Here is a 24,480-nt window from a genome sequence, read left to right as displayed (position 1 = left end):
CTCCTGTATTCTTCATATGTCTGGGCTATGGGATAGAGTGGCAAGACAAAAGCCTTTTCTTACGAAGAAAAACATCCAAGCCAAGCTACATTTAGCAAAAACACATCTGAAGTCTCCCAAAAGCATGTGGGAAAAGGTGTTATGGTCTGATGAAACCAAGGTTGAACTTTTTGGCCATAATGCAAAAACAATACTGCACATTACCAAAAGAACACCATACCCACAGAGAAGCATGGTGGTGGCAGCATCATGCTTTGGGGCTGTTTTTCTTCAGCTGGAACTGGGGCCTTAGTTAAGATAGAGGGAATTAAGAACAGTTCCAAATACCAGTCAATATTGGCACAAAACCTTCAGGCTTCTGCTAGAAAGCTGAACGTGAGGAGGAACTTCATCTTTCAGCATGACAACGACCCAAAGCATACATCAAAATCAACAAAGGAAAGGCTTCACCGGAGGAAGATTAAAGTTTTGGAATGGCCCAGCCAGAGCCCAGACCTGAATCCGATTGAAAATCTATAGGGTGATCTGAAGAGGGCTGTGCCCAGGAGATGCCCTCACAATCTGACAGATTTGGAGTGTTTCTGCAAAGAAGAGTGGGCAAATCTTGCAAAGTCAAAATGTGCCATGATGATAGACTCATACCCAAAAAGACTGAGTGCTGTAATAAAATCAAAAGGTGCTTCAACAAAGTATTAGTTTAAGAGTGTTCACACTTATGCAACCACATTATTTTAGTTTTTTTTGGTTTTCTTCCCTCCACCTAAAAGATTTCAGTTTGTTTTTCAATTGAGTGGTACAGTTTATATGTCACATTAAAGGTGGAAAAAGTTCTGAACTGATTTATCTTTGTCTCATTTTTGTACAGAACAGGACATAACCTTACATTTTATCAGGGATGTGTAGACTTTTTATATCCACTGTAGGCACAAATTTTATGTATTGATATATATTATACTGTTTGAGAAAAGTTTTATTTCCAATACTCATCGTTTCTAAAATTTCACAGGAGGTGTTTGGATACAGAACAGTCAGGTGGCAACGCGCTCTCTGTATTATTGGTTATATTTTTTCCCTTGGGTTTCTGCGAGCCCTCTTCTACTGGAAGCCAGAGCTGGATGTCTGGTGTCAGTGTATTTCATACAGTTTGTCAGAGGCTGATGTCATATTACTTAGAACAACTGTAAGTATAATAAAAATATGGAGATTAAATGCTTGACCATTTCATGATTTAGGAAATTAAAATGTTTAGGCAGAGTACAAATGTACAATGTTCTCTGCGATTGACTGTGAATGCCCTTCCACTTGTACCCATAGAAGGCATCAGCTAAACAGAATTTGACACCAGGGTGACTGCAGTCCAGATCCCATGGTAGTACCCAAAGACATATGTGTGATATGTTTAACAATATACAATTTACCGATATTGTTCTATGTATGCCAATAATGGCCCCATGAATCAGCAATCTTATATCCCTGGAATTTAGCATGGTGTTGTTTGGGTTAGGTGTTGCACAATTTTGCCTTTGGAACTAGGAAGGATAAACTCCTTTTCAAATATTGCAGTTCAGTAACTTTGGAAGTGCTGTAGGGTTTTCCATTCCTGGCCAAGAACTTACATTATAAAGGAATGGAACCTGTTATCCTTTCCATAATTTGGATCGCCATACCTTAAGTCTACCAAAAAATCATTTAAACATTAAAACTGCTGTTTTATTACAGAGAAAAAAAACCCCAATTTTTAAAAACTAGAATTTTTTTGCTTATAATGAAATTCTTCAACAGCAAGAAATAAATGGCACAGGGGAAATTGTAATTAGTAACTGTATTTCTCCCCGGTGTCTTTGCAGATGCTCAGTTTGCTTGGCATGCTTGGGGTTTGCCCACCTTTGAATTAGTCTCCCAGGGACACCTGCATAAATAACAAAAATATGCAACACAATAAAATATCTGTGATGTTTTCTACACAAAGTACAATTTTCTCTTTAAATGACGGTGGCAATTTTTGCAGGATGAACAAAAGCAATATTCTAAAAAGAAGGTCAAAGAGATTTACCTTGGATCAAAATCATTCCATCAGATTATTACTGGTGAAAACTCAGTCATTATTAAATCAATAATAAAGCCACAAGGAAAGGTAAATATTTGCAGAATGCTGTATTGTCCTGCTTTGTTATTCAAATGCAAAAATAATGTTGGGTCTTTAGTAATCTCAAACTGCTAAAAGACATAAAAATACTGAGATCAACAATGGCATCTACTCATTTATATTTTCAGGTGCAAACTCATGTACTGCCATGGGCATATAGAAAGTTTAAATACAAACTAGTATGTAGTTCCACAGAAACTATTGTAATTAGGGATATATATATATATATATATATATATATATACATACATACTGTAACAAATACAGCACTTCCAGGTTTTAAAGAATTGTGAAACAAACGTAAATAAAAAAGAGAAACATTTATTACTCTCTCTCTCTCTGTCTCTTTAGTTACATTTTTGTTTCACAATTCTTTAAATCCTACAGTACTGTCCTTGTTTCAGTATAGTTTTTTCGTACTGACACCCAGGTTTGTTGCTGCATATGGTTTGCACCCTTTTGACTACTGGGCCAGGGACTGATATAAATAACGTATAATCCCTGTAAAGTAATGCAGAATATGTTAGTGCTATATAAATAAAGGTTATTAGTATACAGTATATAGAAAATTATGTGTTTATTAATTAAATGCTAAGAGCGAGTGTAGGAGGACTAAGGACTGCAAATTCCCAGTCCCATGAACACATCAGTTGGGCAATACAATATGTAACCCATTACCTGGGTCTTGTGCTGGATTTAAAATCTAGCGTAAGAGGGAGACTGTAGCACTGATGGGATTTTTTGGGTTGTGCAACCAAAATGAAGCACAAGCTGGGCTGTACATGTGCCACCCACATCCAACCCTTCTTATATGCAGGCAGCACTCACACAGAGATACCCAACTCTTTCTGTTCCATTCTAGCAATACAAACATGTAACTTCAGAGACAGCATGGTCTATTGTGAGCAAAAATCATGGTATTGTACTTGCTACACCTTGGCTAGATCTGAAGCAAGTTACATATTGAAACACTGCCACGAACAAGGAAGCCCTGTACTAAACACTCACCATAGGCAGAGGGGCACATTTACTAATCCACGAATCTGAATCCCGAACGGCAAAAATTCGTATTGGAAATGAATATTTCGGAACTTTTTCGTCGCCGTCGCGACTTTTTCGTATTTTTCACGACTTTTCATTGCAAATTTTTCGTATGAACGATCGTAAACACCGGGAAACCTTTCTGACTTTGATCCTTCAGTGCATGTCTGCATGGGCTCGATCAGTGCACTTGCGCACGAAAATTCCGGTAAGGTGACGACAAGTTGGGGAAAATATGAAAAAGTCGTGATGGCAACGAAAAAGTCGCAAAAATACCGATCATGACGAAAGAAATGCATTCGGACGCCTTGGGAGCGTTCGTGGATTAGTAAATGTGCCCCAGAGTCTACAAACTAAAATAACAATAATAGATATTATCATTATAGATCCGGTATATAGAAGTTCAAAAAATCCGTTATGCTTGGAACACAGTGGAGGGGCAGTTTCAGAAAAACGGGTAAGCCTGTCATAACATGAAAATGTGTTTTAAAGACCTCACTCAAGAAATAATATCATTAGCTCATTATTATATCCCTTTCATTAAAGCATTCTGGAGGAGGAGCTTTCATGCTCAGACATACATTCCAAATTTGGTTCTGGTCTAACCCAAGAAGAACAAGAATTCAGGTATAAAACAATTTAGAATGACATAGCTAAGGTGACTTCATCCCCCTATTGCACTAATGGAAGGTAACGCTGCAGATTGTTTCCATTTAGTACAATGATAAATTGTTCTTATCAGGACTCAGCTCAGAGATTACAGTTCCACAGGACCAGTAACCAGGCGGATGCTGTATTTTCTCAATGAAAAATGAAATGTCCCATTCTGTTGCTCATTAAATCAACAACTGCATTGCTGTGTTCAAGACTTGTGTGGCCTTACTAATACATACATTATTTTTTGTGCAGGCAACAAGTCTGTGGTCTTAACAAAATTGAAGTGGAAATTAAACCAATCTGGGTTTTACTCTTTACAGATGTAAGCATTTGTAATTATTTAATCCATTACAATTTTTTTTTACACATTGTTATAAAGTTTTCCTAGAACTCTGTAATGTAATTCTTGACATACAGATACAGAAATGTACCAAGTGAGGGCACTAGCACAGTAGTTTCTGTATATGCCCAGAGGCAGCCCTCATTACCCACCCCCTCCAGATCGTGCATGTGCGTTGATTTATCGCACCTACAGAGCAGTGGGGACAGGAAGCGATGCACATCCTGCTCCCAGTGCTCCATATGTGAGCAATGTGTATATGTATGCGGCATGCCACCCCTAAAGTTGTGCTGCCCTAGGCCCGGGCCTTAATCCGGGCCTGATCACTGGGGGTGCCAAACATTTGGGTGGTTCACCTTTAGGTTAACTTTTATTATGCTACAGAGTGGCTTATTCTTAGCAACTTTTCAACTGGTCTTTATTTGTTATTTTTCATAATTTTTGAATGATTTGCCTTCCTATTCTGACTCTTTCCAGTTTTTAAAAGGGAGTCACTGACTTTATTGTTATTGTTACTTTTTATTACTTATCTGTCTGTTTAGGCCCCCTTCTATTCATATTCCTGTCTCTTATTCAAACCACTGCTTAGTAACTATGTTAAATTGGACCCTAGCAACCAGATAGCTTCCAACATCCTAAATTCTGGAGCTGCTGAACAAAAAGCTAAATAATTCAAAAACTGCAAATAAAAAATGAATGACCAATTGCAAATTGTTTTAGAGGAGCACTCTCTACATCATAGTAAAAGTTAAATTATGAATAATGTACTCCCTATTAGAAGTCACCAAGGAGTTTCATGACCATCCAGAGAAACAAGGCCAATGTTTTTATAGAGATCATGAAATTCCAAGGTACCTAAAGATGTGTTTATATTTTAGAAATGTGGTACATTATTCATTCCTTATGTAGTTATGGATTATTTCCATAGCATCATCTCTAAGGGGCTGATTTACTAACCCACGAATCCGACCCGAATTGGAAAAGTTCCGACTTGAAAACGAACATTTTGCGACTTTTTCGTATTTTTTGCGATTTTTTCGGCGTCTTTACGAATTTTTCGTTACCAATACGATTTTTGCGTAAAAACGCAAGTTTTTCGTAGCCATTACGAAAGTTGCGTAAAATCGCCCGATTTTTTCGTAGCGTTAAAACTTACGCGAAAAGTTGCACCTTTTTCGTAGCGTTAAAACTTAAAAGGTGCGAAGTTTCGCGTAAGTTTTAACGCTACGAAAAATCGCCAGATTTTACGCAACTTTCGTAATGGCTACGAAAAACTCGCGTTTTTACGCAAAAATCGTATTGGTAACGAAAAATTCGTAAAGACGCCGAAAAAATCGCAAAAAATACGAAAAAATTGCAAAATACCGATCATTACGAAAAAAACGCAATCGGACTCATTTCGACCCGTTCGTGGGTTAGTAAATGTGCCCCTAAGTGTTTGGTCTTATTTTTCACAATACATAAATGTCAGTGAATTATTTGACACAAAGTCAAAAACATCACTGAGAACTAATTACATTATTATTAATAATAATAATAATATGTTCTACAGCACTGTATAATAAATAAGTTTATACATTGAACATAGAGAATTACATACAAAGCAACCAATAACTGATACAAATGGAGAAGAGAGCCCTGCTTACAATGGTTGTATATTATACAGGTATAGGACCCATTATCCAGAATGCCCGGGACCAAGGGTATTCCGGATAAGGGGTCATTCCGTAATTTGGATCTTCATACCTAAAGTCTATTAAAAAATCAATAAAACATTAATTAAACTCAATAAGATTATCTTGCATCCAGTAAGGATTAATTATATCTTAGTTGGGATCAAATACAAAGCACTGTTTTATTTTTACAGAGAAAAAGGAAATAAATTTTTAAAATCTGAATTATTTGCTTATAATGGAGTCTATGGGAGACAGGCTTTCCGTAATTCGGAGCTTTCTGGATATCGGGTTTCCGGATAAGGGATCCCATACCTGTATCAAGATTAATTCTGGTGTCTTTGTAACCATCTCAAAAACCAGTCATGGATACCACTTACCAGTGTCATAAAAAATATCCAGGTCAATATCTTTTTAAGTGAGAGACTTTTGGGTGCTCCAGATAAGGACAGAAAGAGAAACCAGCAAATGTACAAATGCAGTCAGTGGTGTCATTATGTACCCTATTAGACAGAAGAGAGCTTTTAAAGTGGACCTATCACCCACACTTTAACATCTATATAATAAAACATCAATTAAACATCAAACCCAAACTCATTTTTTATTAACACATCCAAACCCATTATAAAAGCATTTAAAAATCCCAGCTGTCAATCATATATTGCCTGCCCTGCCTCTATGCCTATTGCATAGAGGTGGGGCAGACAGTTACTTTCACTTTGAATTCAGAACTTCTTAGATGTTGCTGCACTCCTCACATTCCCCCTCCCTCCTCACCATCATTTTGTAACCAGTGCATAGGCATGAGCACCAGGTCCCCCCAAATGGCAACTGTCTTCTTGCTGCAATTGTGAATTCTAAGGATAAAGAAAATAAGATTAAAATAATTTTTATAGTGTATGTGAAGTTTATTTTACTTGACAAACACAATAGAAAACAATTTGGAATTATTTCTTACGCTGACAGGTCCCCTTTAAGGACATGAGGGAGTCAAGCACCATAGAGAGGCATGCTATTTAAAGATTCTCTAATGGGGCGTGTGGCTCATAACCTCACTGTCATGAAATCCTTCAGATCATATTACTACAGTGCATGTTTTGTTCTTTAAATGTCAAAAACTTGGATCTAGCTGTAATGCTCTATAGTTTTTATTAATATTTTGCAATTTGTTTGGCTAAAAGTAAATTCTATTCCGAATTTTGTGGTTTATTTAGTCACGAGGATAAAAGTGACAATCAATGAGCACTTTCTCTGTTCTGTCAGAGTTGAACAATGAAAGTAAAATGTTATTCACTGCAACTTATATGTTAATAACAAGTCCAACATTTACCCATGTTACTCTTAATGTACTGTATTTGTACATGTGATTCTTAATGTATTTATTCCATCATATTTATAAGTCATTACTGGCACCTACTTGCGTTGCTGCATTTTTTCCCCTTCCGTATAACAGCTCCATGTACCATCGGCCTTACCTAATCTCCCTATTCAGGGACAATTTTATCCTCTTAGCAATTATACTCTCTGTTGCACTTTCTGTTACCAGGATGGATTTTGCCACCTTGGTAAGTTGCGCTGCCGCCTGAGTCAAGTTTCTCAACTCCATATGTGATTTTTGCTGCCCCAGTTATTACTAGATTCACAGGCCATAAAACACTCTAAAGCTCCCCCTTCATTTCTATGGTAATTGCCAAACCCTAAAGGTACACTTGCTGGTCAAGTGATTGCCACAGAAATAAATGGGGCAATTCAGGGCACTTTGTTGCCTGCCCTCCAAGCTAGAAATCACTAGGTCAGCAAAACTCTAAATTAACCACAGAAATGTGGCTATGCTAGAATGTGTCCAGTTACTCACTCTTTGCACTTTCTTTGTCATTCTCTAATTACAAAAAGATGAACCCACACATAAAGTATTACTTAAGCTGTCATTTACTAACTCAGATTGCTGCCACTGCGTGGGGCATTGTAAATTAGCCCTAATGAAAATACAGAATACATCAATAGAGAGAAAAGATCAACAGAGAATAGAGTGAGAGAGAAAATTGAGTAAGAACAGAAAATACAATGGGATGTGGTTTTAAAGAGATATGTTATAGAATTTATTGCAGCTTTTCCATTGCTCTTTATTTTTTATATTTTTGAATTATTTGCTTTCTCCTTCTGCCAGTTTTCAAATAGGGGTCACTGACCTTGGCAAGCAATAAACTGTTACTCTGTGAGCCTCCAATTTTATTGTTAAAGTGATACTGACACGAAAAAATGACTTTTTAAATTATGAATCTACATAAAAAGTTACCTATAGGTCATGTTGATCTTTTTTCACTGTTAGGGCTGGTTTTGTATGTAATTGTTGCTTGAAGTTCTTAAACCTGACTGTTTTGCCAACCTGACTGTCCCTTCTCAGCCTGTCAGTTATAGCTTCTAATGCTAACGGCCTACCGCTGCACAAATATGGCCGCCCCCTCACAGAAGAACATGGGGGATCAGATAAGGAATGGAAAAGCGTCAGGAAATACTTCTATGGCAAAATTATAAAGCTCATGCAAAGACAATGTTATGATAGATATAAAAAGGTTTCATTTCTGGTGTCAGTATTTCTTTAATGTTAATTTTTTTATAACTTTTGCCCTTATTCAGGCCCTGTCCTATTCATCTTCCAGTCTCTCCTTCAAACCACTGCCTGGCTGCTAGGGTAAATTGCAACCCAACAAACAGCTGCTAAATAAAAATCTATATAATAAAAGGTTTAAGAAAATACAAAATGACGACCAATTGCCAAGTGTCTTAGTGTCAAGTGTCACTGCCTGTGCCAAACTTAGTTATCTTTTCTTTTGCAGATCTTCAATCCATTTTATATCTTCCAAGCTTACTCCTTAGCTGTGTGGGCAATAAGTGGATATTTTTTTTATGGTGGAATCATTTTATCCATGACATTTTTATCTGTTTGTGCAACTTTGTACAGTCTGAGAAAGGTGTGTATAAAAGTCAGCCTGCCAAAATGTCTAATTCTTCTATCAAAGTATCTTATTCTTACTAAATATGGCAAAATGTCTTTTTTTTTCTTCTCCCCTAGAAATCAGTGAAACTACAAAAAATGGCTCAGTCTTACAATAGCGTAATGGTCACTGTTCTTCGAAAAAATGGAGGTAATACTGAGACAAATTATTGTTGAAGAAAACTATTGAGGCTGTGGATGCCACTTAGTCATGGGTGGAGAGTGGGTTCTATTAATAAATTTACACAGATTACAGAGGAGAATATCCCTTGTAAATGTATTTAAACATTATGCATGTGGGCCCCATAGATAGATAAGGATTACTTTTGTTATTAATGGACTCATTGGATTTTTATGGTGGTGAAAAATGTCAAGGGCATAAACCTTCACCTATTTTTTAAAATTATACCTGCCATGTATGGAGCAGAGTAACGGTAATAATTCCCTGTTTAAAAAGGGATGAGGAAATACCAAGCAAGTCCACCAAAGGCAATTACAAGTAGTGATGAGTAAATTTTTTTTGCCAGGCAAGGATTTGTGGTGAAATTCCAGATTTTGGCACTGGGTAATTTTTCTGTGAAAATTTTGATGCAACAAACAAATCGCAAGAGAAAAGTAAAAAAAAGTTGTGTGGTTGGAGTGAGTAAAAATGCCAATTGCCTTTAATTTGGAGTAAGAAAAAAGTGTTGTGTGTAAAAAAAAATTTGCACGCATCAAAAGTTGCACTTGTAAGAAAAGTTGCAAACATAAAAAAAGTTACGTACACATTTTGCAAATTTTTTGGCGTTTCGCGAATTTATCTCTATTTCACAAATTTTTCAGAAATTTTGTGAATTTTTCAGCAAAGTAAACTGAACAGATTTGCTCACCACTAACCACAAGCAAGCCATTGGATTAGCACCAATAACCATAAGCAAACCATTGGATTAGCCCCAGTAACCATAAGCAAACCATTGGATTAGCACCACTAACCACAAGCAAACCATTGGATTAGCACCAATAACCATAAGCAAGCCATTGGATTAGCACCAATAACCATAAGCAAACCATTGGATTAGCACCAGTAACCATAAGAAAGACATTGGATTAGCACCAGTAACCATAAGAAAACCATTGGATTAGCACCAGTAACCATAAGCAAGCCATTGGATTAGCACCAGTAACCATAAGAAAGACATTAGATTAGCACCACTAACCACAAGCAAACCATTGGATTAACACCAATAACCATAAGCAAACCATTGGATTAGCACCAATAACCATAAGCAAGACATTGGATTAGCACCACTAACCACAAGCAAACCATTGGATTAGCACCAATACCCACAAGCAAGTCATTGAAATAGCCCCTCCCCCTTTATATTAGTTTCTCAGCTTCAGGCTTCCACCAAGCTTTATGAATTCATATTGCATTTGTAAACCATCAAACTGAGTTTCTGGGCAGTTTAGGGCTTTGCCCTAAATACCCTTTCTGTCAGTTTAAAAACAAATTTTCATTAATATTATCTTGCTGGATTATTAACACTAGAAAACTGTTACTTATGTGAAAAATATGTCTGAATCATGCAGTTGTCAAGATTTATTACAGTCCAAGTAGAACAATAAAAATTCCACAATTCAATATCACATGGATAACATCCATTAGAATACGTTTGTTGCATTAGAGCGAGCTTACTTACCCCTAAACTGCTCAATAAACTGTACCTGTCAGTATCTGTGATCTAAACTTATATTCACGAGATTTGTGTGTTAAATAACTTTGTCCTCTGTGTTAAACAAAAATATATTGAAGAAGGGTGATATTCTTGTTCCTATTAATGTCCGTATAAATTGGGCCATGTGCTTTTATTTTAATTAGAAGTTAAAGAAGTAGAGTCTCAGTCGCTGGTGCCAGGGGATGTGATTATTATAACAGGAAGCAAGCTATTCTTACCTTGTGATGCCGTATTAATCAGTGGAAGTTGCACCATTAATGAGGGAATGTTAACAGGTATTGTATTCAAATATAATCTTATGTAATGAGTATACTTTCTCTTTAATCCTGTTTCCCTTTGTTGTACTATTTATTTTAATATCTTTTCATATAGTGCCAACATGTTTACACTGTGCTTTATAGAAATGATCATTCACATCAGTCCCTGCTCCCTGGAGCTCACAATCTAAGCTCACATTGGCACAATACATACCCTAGGGTTAATTTTCATTGGGAGACAATTTAATTTTATCAATGTGTGTATGACATACAGTATATGATGATACAGTCAGTACTGAGGAAAAACATTGGCTTGAGCAAGATTGGGTTTACTATATATACATGTAGATCAGTTAGCCCAGGTAGACTAGTGGCAAATATTTAGTGGAACACATGCCCCTCACAATAATGTTTAGTCCTGTTTAGAGGCACTCAGTACATACTTAACTTAACCTCTAATTGCTTTTTAAATTACCTACACAATCTAATATTAATTCTACAATTGATCACAAAATAAAAGTACATCTTAATTTGCTTCTATCGCTTTAAAGAAGGGATATGTGCAACCTCTCACTTTACCCCAAACCCCTGGTTGTTGGTGTAGATTATATTAGGAACAACAATGGAGCCCTGCATTTTCTTGGTCTGCCCTGTATATGATGTTTGGAATTAGCAATTAGAAAGTTTCCTTGAACCATCATTCCAGTAGCATATGGCAAAAAATATATCTGGAGGAGGCCAGAAAAAAGCTAAGAGCATTTTTGTAAAGGTATCAAGGCAATATCATTGTACATTCATAGAACTGTGAAAATATATACATTTCTGGGTTTGGCTAGACTAGTATTTTTTATCCATAGCATTGTTATATGCTTCAGACTACTGTCAAAAACCATTTGATTTATTCTTAATTATTGTATATCTGATATCTGATATAATAGCAGTATATCAATACTGCTATTTACCAAGTTTACTAAAGGAAAATTGCATTTCTTAGGGGAAAGTATTCCAATCACAAAGAATGCATTGCCTAATACAGAGGGCACCGTGCCATGGAAACTCCAGTGTGGAGAAGACTACAAGAGACACATTCTGTTTTGTGGAACAGAGGTCATTCAGACAAAGGCACATGGTCCGGATCTGGTAAAGGCTGTTGTACTACAAACTGGTGAGTTTAAAAAAATGGTATTTCCCATCAAACACTGGCTAGTCTTAGTTTACAATAAAAATGCCTTTAAAGGAGAAAGGAAAGGGTTAATTACTGGGGGGTACCAAATCTTAGGCACCCCCAGTGATTATATTCACTTACCTGATACTCTGGACCTGTGCTACTTCTGTAGAAGCTGATCAAAAGCAATCTTCTTCCTCTTCTACTTCTACTTTCCTCTGGGTAAGGGCAGGTACCTGCGCAGTAGAGCAAAGAAACTCGCTTTTCACTGTACTATGCATGAGCACTCGCATGAAGAAAGAAGAGGCAGATAGAGGATCACTCTGGAGGCAGATAGAGGATCACCCCAGGCTGGTGCAGTTTTCTGCTAACAGTAGCATTGGCCCAGGGTATCAAGTAAGTGATTACAATCAAGGGGGTCCCTAACATTTGGCCCCCTAGTGATTACCATTTCTTTTCTCCTTTAAGATGTCATTGTAACAGTATTGGTACTGTAAGCTGACAATAATCATATAACAACACACACAACATCATTATTTAATGTTATATTAAATTATCTTTGGTAGTTAGTGTATCTGAGTTGCAAGAGCATTTCTTCAAAGCCACAATCATTCAGCAATGCAACATGGGTTATTTTAAAGGGGTGTTTCATATTTAAGTTAATTTTTAGTACATTATAGAATGACCAATTCTAAGCAACTTTTCATTTGGTCTTCATTATTTATTTGTTATAGTTTTTGAATTATTTGCTTTCTTCTTCTAACTCTTTGCAGTTTTTTAATGGGGGTCAGTGACCCCAGCAGCCAAAAAATGATTGCTGTGTCAGGCTACAGTTTTATTGTTATCATTACTTTTTATAGCTTATTGTTTAATTCGGGTCCACCCCTATCCATATACCAGTCTCTCATTCAAACCACTCCCTGGGACCCAAGCAACCAAATAGCTGCTGGAACTGCAGAGCTCCTGAACTGAAAATGAAATCATTAATAAACTACAAATTATAAAAAAATGAAGACCAATTACCAGTTGTCTCAGAATATTATGGTCTACATCATACTAAAAGTTAATTCAAAGGCGAACAACTGGAGCGGTGGGAGTGAAGTGGCTGGTCGCCTAGGGTGTCTGACCAATTTAGCCCACCTCTGTCCCCCACAATGCAGTAATTTGTCCCAGAATTCCAGCATTATTGCAGTCACAAGGGGGCAATGCACCTGAAGCATTCTCACTATACCTGACACAACTGCACTGGTATAATCATATTGTTGCAAGTCGGACACAACTGAGTGTCTGGCATCATTTATGGTATTTGGAATGCGAACAATTGGAAATAATTCCGAATGACTGAATTTATATTTTTATATTTAGCATTTAATACAGCAAAAGGAGATCTGGTGAGAGCCATTCTGTATAACAAGCCTGTAAATGTAAAGCTACATAGAGAGGCCATTCGATTCATTTTTATACTTGTGGGAATTGGTTTGTGTGGAGTTATATACACAGCCATTATCTACACAATTAATGGGGTAAGTTCTGTTTCTACATCAGGTAAGATATAATATTAGTAGGTGCCATTTGCCGACCCAAGTACAAGAGCACTAAGGGGATAAGCCACAAGGAAAGCAGCAACACCTCACAAGTTACCTGGGTGGCAAAAAAAACACTTCTTAGTGTTCATTTAAAAAGCACTTGCATCAGGGGTCTGGCACCTACCTCTCTCTCACCCTTCATGAATACAACACTGCATAATGCAGACAGCACTGTAATTATAGCAAATCACAGGTTTTTATGCTCTGTTTTTGAGGACAGAGCTATGCAGCAATTTTTTTTGTTCACCCACATCACCCCAAAAAAATCACAGGTGATCTACCATTTGTGTGCATCACCCGTGGGCCCCCCTAAATAGGAATAAGACACAGCCCCCCTCGCCCATGGTATCTGCCTCCCCTGTAGTTGTGCCACAGGTTTCCCCTATCTATGGGTGACAGGTGCCCTTGTGAATGTTCTTGTTGTCTTTAAGGTAGAATCCTAATGTTTTACAAACTTACTGACACCTGTTTTTGTGCCACTGCACACTCTTTTTACACAGTCTCCAGCACAGAAAGCCTGCAGGGAGTTACAGCAGCATCAATGCACATGTTGCTCTGTAGTTGATATTCCTATTGTCTTTTAGCTTCCTGCAATAAATGGGATTACTTACCCTTGCAATTTGAATTCATTATTCATTTGTGCAACAAAAATCTAAAAAATATATTAAAACAGCAAGAATGTTTTTTCTTTGCCTTGTAGACAAAACTGAACATACATTTAGCCACAGCACACTGATATGACCCACTATTGGAATTTTAAATATATTTTTATTGCTTTGCAAACACATTTAGACACCTCACCAGAGTCATTCAGGGTTGAACTGTGCCAGCAAGGCACTGGGAAAAATATGGACCAGATGCCTGATGGTGCTCCCCTGCTGAGATCCCTCCCCTGAAGTATCATGTATGCGGGCTCAGGGAGGGGCAGGCTGCATGGGCGGCGGGGCCCCTGGGAGGGTGTGGGGGCCTGAGCAGGGGCCCATGGGAGGTGTGGGGGCCCCTGGGGTGGCAGCCCTGGTGGACCTGTAACCCCAAGTCTGACCCTGGAGTCATCACATGGCAAACAGCGCATACAGATTACTCAGCCTTAGCCATTTGCTTCCTATTTGAAAATTATCTCTTTATACAGTAAAGTAGAACTAATGTAACTAAGCATTCTATCCCTTTATCTAGGAGAGTGTAAGCCAGACTGTGGTGAGGTCTCTCCATATTCTAACAGCCGCTGTGAATGCTGCTTTACCGGCTTCCCTGACGATTGGTCTTCTTAATGCTCAGAAAAGACTGAAGAAGCTGGGGATTTTCTGTATCAGCCCCCAGAGAATCAATATTGCTGGCCAACTGAACCTTGTCTGCTTTGATAAAGTAAATACAAATAAAAAGTGTAACAGACCATATATTTTGTTTAACTAAGATATCATGGGGATTTCATTGCTTATTCACATTCCTAACAATCAGTATTATTATAAAAGTAAGTACCAGTTTTAGAAATACATGTTACCCTAACTATTTCAGGGTCAGACTGGGCTGGTGGGACACCTGGAAAAAACCTGGTGGGCCCCCCAACCCAGACCCCTCCCCCGCATGGGCCACACCATCAGAGTTAAGGAGAAAGGAGGTACGTGGGGGTGTTGGGAAGAGGGCCCTGGAGGCTGCAAGGAGGGCCCTTGACATTGCAGCCCCGGTGGGCCTGTGATGCCTCATTCCGGTGCTGAACCCTTCTAAAACTGATACAGACCTTATTGGAATTTAAAGCTGCATGTCTGATGGCTACTAAAACATTAAAACATTAAAAAAATAGGATTGTTTTGCCATCAACACGGATTTATAGACATGTTGTAACATTGCATTAAAAAATACCAGACTAATACCAAATCAATGAAGTTCTTTTTTTAAAACTACAGGACTACAAGGAAATCGAAATGCCATATACTGATGTTTTTGGATTATGGGTTTCCTGATAATAGATCCCATACCTGTAATTATATCTTCTTTTTGGTTTTAGAGTTCATCACTAGTTACATATATAGAGTTTACAGGTGTAACTGCAAGCATATCTGATTTTAATTCAATTTCTTTACACACAGACAGGAACTTTGACAGACGATTCCTTAGACTTATGTGGAATTGTTCCTTCTGATGGAAACAGGCAAGTCTTTGTTGGTTTCTTTAGCTGTAGTCTTTTCTAACCTCACAATAACACAAGTGGATTTTAATGTACATTTATAGGACAAGGAAAGTTACAATCACTGGGGTGCCAAATTTTAGGCACCCCCCAGTGATTGTAATTGCTTGCCTGATACCCCATGCGACTGGGTGATCCTTCCTTCACTTGTCTATCTTCGGAATACCAGGGCCGGCGCAGTTTTCTGCTAACAGGAGCACCAGCCCTGTCTGCCATACACAAAGGTTAGCAGTCACAGCAGTCAGACAGGTGGGGGCCACACAGAGGGGGGCTGCATTCGGCCCATGGGCCACCAGTTGGACAGCACTGTTCTGGCCATTTGTGTCTATACCCCTGGTCTGGTGTTTAAACAATGGAATGCAATTTATATACTAAGAACGAAGATACAACTCACCCCATGTGTTCCCTGACCCAGTGCCAGTGCCCCGAGCCCTGTTCTTACATGAGGGAGAAAACTTGAATTACCAATTATATACAGAACAGCGAGTTCCTTTATTCCATATTATTCCATATCTAATAAAACCACCTGACGTGTTTAGTTCACTAAATAAGCCATTCTTTCTGTCTGATGGGCATTTCACCAAACGTTCTTAGCAAAGTGCTCACCGGCATTGTTGGTAAAGAACATTTATTTCTAAAATTTATATGAATGAAAACTTGTGCTCCAGGTTGCTTGTCTACCTAGCAACACACCTGTTGGTGATGGAGCAGTTGGGCAGCGGCAGGCATGTCTATTATCTGACAACATTTTATTGTATAAAGATGCCCACACAGAGACAGATTTAAGCTGCCAATTTGGTTCCTTCAGACTAATTCACCAGCTTATCTGCCTGAGTATGAGGCGCCTAATGGGCCTACCTGACTGATTTCTGTCTGAGAATTGGGCAGATATCAATTGGGAAGGCTCGTTTTTCCTGTTGGATCAGGGACTACATTGGCTCATTGATTTGGTTTTCGCTGTGACAGCTCCTCTACTCGCTGTTGTAATTTGATCCTGTGGACTTAGGGCCAAATGATCGAACTAGCCCAGTATCACCCACCTTAGATAGGAAAGATCGATTCTTTTGGCGACCTCACTAACTGCCAATAGGTTGCTATCAGCAGCTGCACTTCTGCAGTTTAGCACCATTTTTAGTAAATGAACCCTACCAAATGTCTCTTACTGTATGTAATGTGCTTGTGGTATCAGTATACACTGCCTATTTTAGTATTCAATGTGATTTGTGTGTCAGTACCCACTGCCTCTAACTGTAATGAATGGGTTGGGGTACCAGTACCTACAGCCTCTCACTCTATATAATGTGCATGCAATACCAGAGTCACTCATGGTAGAGTTGCCACCTTTCAGTGCGTGTATCTCCAGGTGAAGAGTGGGGACATGATGTCTGTGGGTGGGCAGTGACGTCATGTGGGCAGGCAGGTGCCATTGTGGGTCTGGGGCTATGTGGCAACTGGCGATTTTCAGTTTTGTAGAGTACTGTCTGGTTTTTCAAATTGGAAAATTGGCAGTTTTGACCTGGACAGCCCATCAGAAAACAGCTGCGGGTCAAAACAGGACAGGTGGCAACTTTAGTTTAAGGTGTTTGTCAGAGCCCACTCTTCTCACTGCTGATCTTTAGTAAATGCACTGGTGCACAGCTGGTGTAAACTGCCAGTGACATCTCTAGCACATCACAATGTGAAAAAAATTGGCAATGACATCAGTAATACCTGTCTACTGATAAATACTACATAAATGTGATTTTCTGTTCTTTATTTTGCCATTTTATCTCTTTTGTTACATTGCCAATTCGTGTATATGTATATATCTTCTTAAATTTTCCGTAAAACACAAATTCAGTTTGTGTATCTTTTATTTAATGGAATTCCTTTCTGTACCTTTAGCTTTCAGGATATACATTTATTCACCTCTGGAGAAACCTTACCATGGGGCCCTGTGCTTGGAGCTATGGCAAGCTGCCACTCTCTCATTATGCTGGATGGTGAGATACAAGGAGACCCACTGGACATAAAGATGTTTGAAGGAACAGGCTGGGTAATAATGTTTCTGCAGTAATATTACATTTCATAATGCTGACAATTAAAACTGATTTATACTACACTTTTCTTTAATTACAGATAAAGGAATAGAAACACTGATTTACATTGCTGTCCTTATTCATAGGGATTACTTGCAGGTTACTAAAAAGAAATCTCCCCTAGAGAACTGTGTTATCACTAGCTAGTGTCAGTTCACTTGTGAGTATTTTCACAGTTTATTTCTTTATTATATTGAACAATTCAAGTTTAAAAAAAAAAAATCTCAAGTATACTTGCTTTCGTATTTTTTTGCCACTATTGTGGCAAATGCAAAATTGAATATTAACAAATCTGCCCATGATACAGGTGGGGCAAAGGCATTTCATTGTGGGCCCAACTTGAAATGTTTTTTTGCTTTCAACCTGGAGGCCAGTGAAAGTCTAGAAGTGGAAGATTTAAAGTCTACATTTATTTGCTACTCTGGTATTCCCGGAACTGTAGCAGAAACACTGATATTACAAGGCCATAACGGATGGCTTTAAACAAAAAATTCTGAAAAAACAGTGTAAAAGGAATACCTCAGGCAAAGTGTATTGGCCACCAAATTGAATGTAACCCCATGAAATGAATGCACAAAGAAAAAATACGCAACTGGTTTCAACACAACAAAATCTTTTAACAGGAACTTGAAAACCATTCAGAACATGGAACAGAAGAATCAGGATCTATTTCATGTACAATGGTAAAACCTGGGCCCAGAGCTGGCAAGGTAAGTCTATAGAAGCATTCTGTGTATATCAGCCCTTACAGATGTTTCATTCTGCCATTTCTCCCTGTGAGCTTATCTATCATTGTAGCAAAGCCCTACAGGTCATATACATTGCATAAGTATATGACATATGGGTTGAAATTCATTTGTCACACAATAACACAATATCCCTCTATGTTTTTCTTTCTTTAGGTCCCAGTGGAAGGCATTGCCATTTTGCATCAGTTTCCCTTTTCCTCTTCCCTTCAGCGCATGTCAGTTGTTGCACAGATTACTGGAGAGAGTGGCCTCACGGTGTTTATGAAAGGCGCTCCTGAGATGGTTGTTAAGTTCTGCAAACAAGGAACAGGTGATACAATTTTTATAGCTATAAATAAGAAGAGCATTTCCATTAAGGTCCTTAAAACATACCCTTCTCCAATTATAAAAGTCTATTGGACATGTTTACAAAAATATGGCCTCTTTCTGTGTTCAGTGTTTTGTATTCATCATTGCTGCATGCAGGAGGAGCAGGAGGTGGGACACGGAATGAACCAGCCAGTAGCACCCTTGGACTCTAGGTTTTTAGGGACCATATTGTTAACACCTATTTATAGCAAGCCCTAAAGCTCCCTTGCCCTTGCCAGCACTATGCTCTGTGCTGCTGGATTTTCTATTTGGAGCAAGGTGCAGAGGAGGTAAGGGATACATGCAAGAGCTTTGTGCATAGTGCAAAGTGTTTTGTGGACTGCAGTTAGTTGGACTAAAGTTTGGCCACACCAACATTTTATGTAGATGTTCTCATCAGAGTCAAAAGGATCAGGCCAAATATACTTCAAAAGTACTTATAAAACCCATATATATTTTGCCTTACAGTGCCCCTCAGTCTTTCAAAGAAGCTTGAATTCTACACAGCACAAGGTTTCCGAGTCCTCGGACTTGGATATCGATTATTAAGAAAGGAAAGGCTACAAGCCACTCAGCATCTGGAACGGTGAGCAGTTTCATGGCTGTAGAGTTTTGGCTTTAGCACAGTATTTTGTTAAATGTACTCATCCGCTGAAACTAGACTAGTTATCACAGCAATTAAATCTATCAGACTGTAAAGGTGGCTATACATGGGCAAATTTCAGCTGCTGATTCAGATCCTTCAGATTTGGCAGCTTTTATGCTCATGTATTGGCAACCCCTTTGGCCCTAACCGACCAACATCTGGCCTAAATTTACCAAATCTTGATCGAGCAGGTTTGAATTTCCGTCGGATCAGGGGCCACATTGGCTTGTTGATGCAGTTCTCGGTCTGACAGCGCCTATGCTTGCAGTTGTAATTCGATCCTTTGGTCTTAAGGAATTAGTCTGATATCACCCACTTTAGGTGGGCCAAATGAGCAGATCTTAGCGTGTATGGCCATCTTTTGTGTGTGAACGTTTACAGCTTACATTTATAATCAAAAACCTGTTGTTTATTTTTTTTATACTTTTCTGTTCTTATTTCTTTATAGTGAAACAGTGGAGACAGACCTCATTTTTCTAGGTTTACTGATACTGGAAAATAGCCTGAAACCAGAAACAAGGGGAGTGCTTCAGGAACTCACTAAAGCCAAGATAAGGAGTGTGATGATCACAGGTACTCATTAAAAAAAAACATGTTGGATGGAATTGTTCAAATGATTTGTGTAGATGTATTATGTGAGTTGTGGGGTGAGAGTGTCTAGGACTTACATATTTGGTGCTTAAAAAGGGACTGCCAGACCTGCAGCTCATAATTGTAATGGCTTTATTCATGTTTCCAAAAGGTTTCCTTAATCCACACCAGCCCAAAACTGACTCTGTTGGCTCATTTACCGTAGGCAAGGGTGCAAGTGCTAGAGTACTTAGTGGACTGATGCCACTCACCTTAGAGCAGGGGTGTCAAACTAAATCACATAATGGGGCCAAAATCTAAAACAAAGACTAAGTCAGGGGCCAAATTTTTTATTAAGATACTTAGGGACCAAATCACTAAAGGTCGTTAACACATAACGTATAGTTTTATGCATTTAAAGTGTTCGATAATTAAGTACTGATTCATCAAAGTCATTTTGCATGCGTTACTACTCATATCGCATGCACAAAAATCCTGATTATCGCAAAGCGTTATTTCCATCCCATTGAGGTAATTATCGAATAGAAATAATACTAACACATAATTCACAGACATATTTGAAGCGTTAAAAGCATAAAATGTGGTGATAATTACTGTGAAACTTAACGCCTCCCAGGAGTAGGCGTTACTAAACAAAGTTGCAGCTGGTGATTGTCTGTGGTGACAAGATGGAGTTTGTAGTTGGATTTTTTCAAGTATGTGATCTTCCTAGAGTGATGCATCCTTCAGTTTTTAGAACTGTACTTTTCAGAAAGTAACGGTTACGTGCGTAATAGCGTGCGCTAATTTCGTGTGCTATGAAATAAACCATAAATATATTGCATGGTTTAAAATAATGCTTAAAAATATGTAATCGCCAGATAAATAATGACAATAAGGACAATAACATCGCTTCTTAATTCTGACAAGTGTCCGTTTAGTGAATGGATCACTAATTCTCCAGATATAAGAAGTGATAATATTTTTAACGCATGCTATAAATATCACTCATTTTTTCGGACTATAGTGAATCGCCCCCTTAATCTTTGTTACTATGTGAGGAAAATGGAAATTGATCACACTCAGACACAGTCATCAAGGGCCACATAAAACAGGCATGTGGGCCAGATTGGGCCCGTGGGCCTTGTGTTTGACATATATGCCTTAGAGCCTATCCACTTATTGTGCCCATAGTTACCCCCACTGCACTGACTGACTGACCTATTCTTGTGCCAAGTGTTGTGCAAAGTGCATGGTGGGGGAAGCTGCCTTGTGGCCAAAAATGTGACTCCTGCTCCTTTTTTTTTTAAAAAAACTTTCACTACTTACTAAATGAGCTCTTATAGAAATTGATTTATTATTGCTGACCTTGTTGAAAAGGTCATTGGGAAACTGCCTGTATTATTGTAACTATTATGAAAATAATAGACAAAGCTTGCAATTTCTTTATAGTATAAATGGATGTAAACCCATATATAACATGCTGTATGAGGAAACCAAAATTAATTCTAAGCAACTCTTTTGCTGAAGCTTCATCCACCCCAATATTAATCAAGGCATCTACCAATTAAAATTTACTTGGGAGTGTCAGTAAAGGGCAGGGTACGCAGAGCAAAGCAGTGAGGGAAAAAATGAAAAGTACAAGTGCAGTGAAAAACCCCCAGTAGGGCTAAAAACAGAGAGAAGAAAATGAGGATTCCAAGGAAAGCTCCTCCAGGCTTAGAAAGGACTGAAATGAGGAAATTCTGTACTAAAACTATGAGTCAAAAAAATTCAATTTTGCTGATTTCAAGTTTCACTTTTTCTAAGGGGATAATCTGCAAACAGCTCTTTATATTGGTGTGAATTGTGGCATGATTCCAAAATCCAGCAAAATAATCACAATAGAAGCCAAAGAACCCCAAAAAGATTCTCCTGCAGCGATCACTTGGAAAACCATGACAGAAACTCCTGAAAATGGACACAAAGAGAGTGTAAGGCCTTTCTGATTTAGTACAATCTTTCTCCAAGATGCTTTGCAATGAATGTTAAGAAATAATACATTACTAATACATAAAATTAAGCGGGATATGTAATAAAAGGTGCAAACTTTGCTACAGTCCTGATTACATAGAGCAGTCAACAGCAGGTTGAATTTATTGGTCTGGTTTCTATGGGTTACTGCATATGGGAAAATGTTTTGTCATTTATTACATATGTGGTTATGTTTTTAAAAATTCTAACTTGCAATGATTGTCTAAGATGCCACAACATTCCCAGTATGTGGGAGTCTCTCTATCAGTGTATAGTGTGTATAGATTATGCCGCACAAAATAACTGACACATTGAAATCTCTGCTGAGCGAACCCATAAGTACTATAATTCGCTTGATATTCCTCTGAAACATGTTTTACCTGTGAAGCCAAAACAATGAAAGCATGCTTATTCTGTGTTACATACTAAGACCTCTTGCTGCCTCAGTCTGCCTCATCTTCTATACAGATGGCTTTAAAATCAAAGCTAAACGTTTAATAATGTTTGGTGAGGCTGTAGATACTGATCCTTAATGGGAAACAGAAAATAGTATTTTCATGTGTGAAAGCAAATAGCAAGTGTAGCACTTGATAACTGGCCTATTGCAATAAATGATATTACATATATTTTTACACCTACTGTACAAATAATCACATATTGAAAATTCATATATAGTTATGTGTTACTATAATATGACTTTATATTTTCAGAGTTCTCATTTCCACATCAGCGATAAATGGGATCACAAAAGTTTTTCAACAGAAGCTTTTCACTTTGCAACAGATGGGAAGTCCTTTCAGATTTTATTGCAGCATTTCTACAACCAAGTGCCAAAGGTTGGTACTGCAGAGAAAATATTTTTACATGTGTGGAGAGTTAAATATTTATATACCAGTTAGTAGTTGGTAGGTTGTCACTTTGATGAAATGGTCATTTAATATCGCAGTAGTTGAAAAGCACATTCAGTGGCCCTTGTGTTTTATGTTTAGAGCCTCATCCTGCTGAATATTATTACAGGGGTGGTTCACCTCACTAAATTCTGAATTATTTGCTTTCCTCTTCTGACTCTTTCAAAAAGAGTTCACTGACCCCTGCAGTTTCTTTTTATCACATATATTTCAATTCAGACCTCTCCTACAGGGGCGGGCCAAGCCGACCGGCGCCCTAGGCAACATGCGCGCCAAAGCAAATGCAAGGGGGGGGTGCGATCCGACCGGTCATTGGTAGGCAGGAGAGGCTCCTGTCTGGCTCCCCCCAATCATTGTGCCCTAGGCAGCTGCTTCTTCTGCCTACCCCTAGTTCCGGCCCTGCTCTCCTATTTATATTCCAGTTTCTCACTGAAACGTTGACCTGATTGCTATGGCAATTCAGACCCTCAGCAACCATATAGCTGCTAAAATTCCAACCTGGAGAGCTTCTGAATATAAAGTTAATCATTCAAGAATCACAAATAATAAAAAATGGAGACCAATTGCAAGTTGTTTCAGAATTGCACATACTACAAGTTAATTTAAAGGACAACCTCTTTAAGAAATGGAAATCGTTGCATATACCGTATATACTCGAGTATAAGCCGATCCGAATATAAGCAGAGGTACCTAATTTTACCTAAGAAAACTGGAAAAATGATTGACTCAAGTATAAGCCTAGGGTGGGAAATGCAGCCCCTACTGCTAAGTTTTAATAATCAAAATAAATACCAATAAAATTACATTAATTGAGGCATCAGTGGGGTATATGTTTTTCAATATTTATTTAAAAGAAAAACAGTAAACTAGCTCTGTAAGCGGAGAAGAGGGTCAACAAAAACAATATGAGTACTACCCCACGCTCATTGCACATTGGCATACTGGCAGCAGACCCAGTCCCGGAGGGATGTAAGGGGAAATAAGTATTGCTAGTGGGAGCCTAGGCCAGGGCACTTGAGGGTCTGGTTGCGGGAGGCCTAATTTGCACACAAAGGACAGAGGGTGCTAGTCTGGAGGGACCCATGGCACCCGACTCAAGTATAAGCCGAGGGTGACTTTTTCAGCACATTTTGGGTGCTGAAAAACTAGGCTTATACTCGGGTACTTGCTTTATGATGCTGTTGATTACCTTTTTGAGCAAAAAACTGCATGTTAAAAGCTAAATAAAATTTTCTTAATTGAAGATACTTCAGAATGGGACCATTTTTGCAAGAATGTCTCCACGGCAAAAATCAATTCTTATTGATGAATTTCAAAAACTAGAGTAAGTACGAGAAATTATATTCACTGATCCCGAGAGGGCATGCAGAGAGGCCAGTATCCTAAATATTATATACTGTTATTGCTAATT

General features: G+C 38.3%; 1 protein-coding gene across 1 annotated transcript in view; it reads left to right on the top strand.

Annotated features, from left to right (window-relative positions):
- Positions 1 to 8,709: 8,709 nt before the first annotated feature.
- The window catches only part of LOC116406486 (probable cation-transporting ATPase 13A4), a 32,429-nt gene continuing 16,658 nt past the window's right edge, over positions 8,710 to 24,480 (top strand). The window contains exons 1-15 of the mRNA XM_031902734.1: positions 8,710 to 8,829; positions 8,931 to 9,003; positions 10,711 to 10,842; positions 11,819 to 11,989; positions 13,355 to 13,512; positions 14,749 to 14,937; positions 15,660 to 15,721; positions 17,642 to 17,792; positions 18,459 to 18,545; positions 18,738 to 18,894; positions 19,401 to 19,518; positions 20,027 to 20,151; positions 21,958 to 22,121; positions 22,872 to 22,997; positions 24,314 to 24,393. Of these exons, the coding sequence (XP_031758594.1) occupies positions 8,785 to 8,829; positions 8,931 to 9,003; positions 10,711 to 10,842; positions 11,819 to 11,989; positions 13,355 to 13,512; positions 14,749 to 14,937; positions 15,660 to 15,721; positions 17,642 to 17,792; positions 18,459 to 18,545; positions 18,738 to 18,894; positions 19,401 to 19,518; positions 20,027 to 20,151; positions 21,958 to 22,121; positions 22,872 to 22,997; positions 24,314 to 24,393 (1,838 nt within the window). The 5' untranslated portion in view covers positions 8,710 to 8,784. The remainder of the gene's footprint in view (positions 8,830 to 8,930; positions 9,004 to 10,710; positions 10,843 to 11,818; positions 11,990 to 13,354; positions 13,513 to 14,748; positions 14,938 to 15,659; positions 15,722 to 17,641; positions 17,793 to 18,458; positions 18,546 to 18,737; positions 18,895 to 19,400; positions 19,519 to 20,026; positions 20,152 to 21,957; positions 22,122 to 22,871; positions 22,998 to 24,313; positions 24,394 to 24,480) is intronic.

Source organism: Xenopus tropicalis, chromosome 5 (assembly GCF_000004195.4).
Source record: "Xenopus tropicalis strain Nigerian chromosome 5, UCB_Xtro_10.0, whole genome shotgun sequence".
Classification (NCBI taxonomy): domain Eukaryota; kingdom Metazoa; phylum Chordata; class Amphibia; order Anura; family Pipidae; genus Xenopus; species Xenopus tropicalis.
Note: the sequence above shows the minus strand (reverse complement) of the source record. Positions and strands in the feature narration are given on the sequence as shown.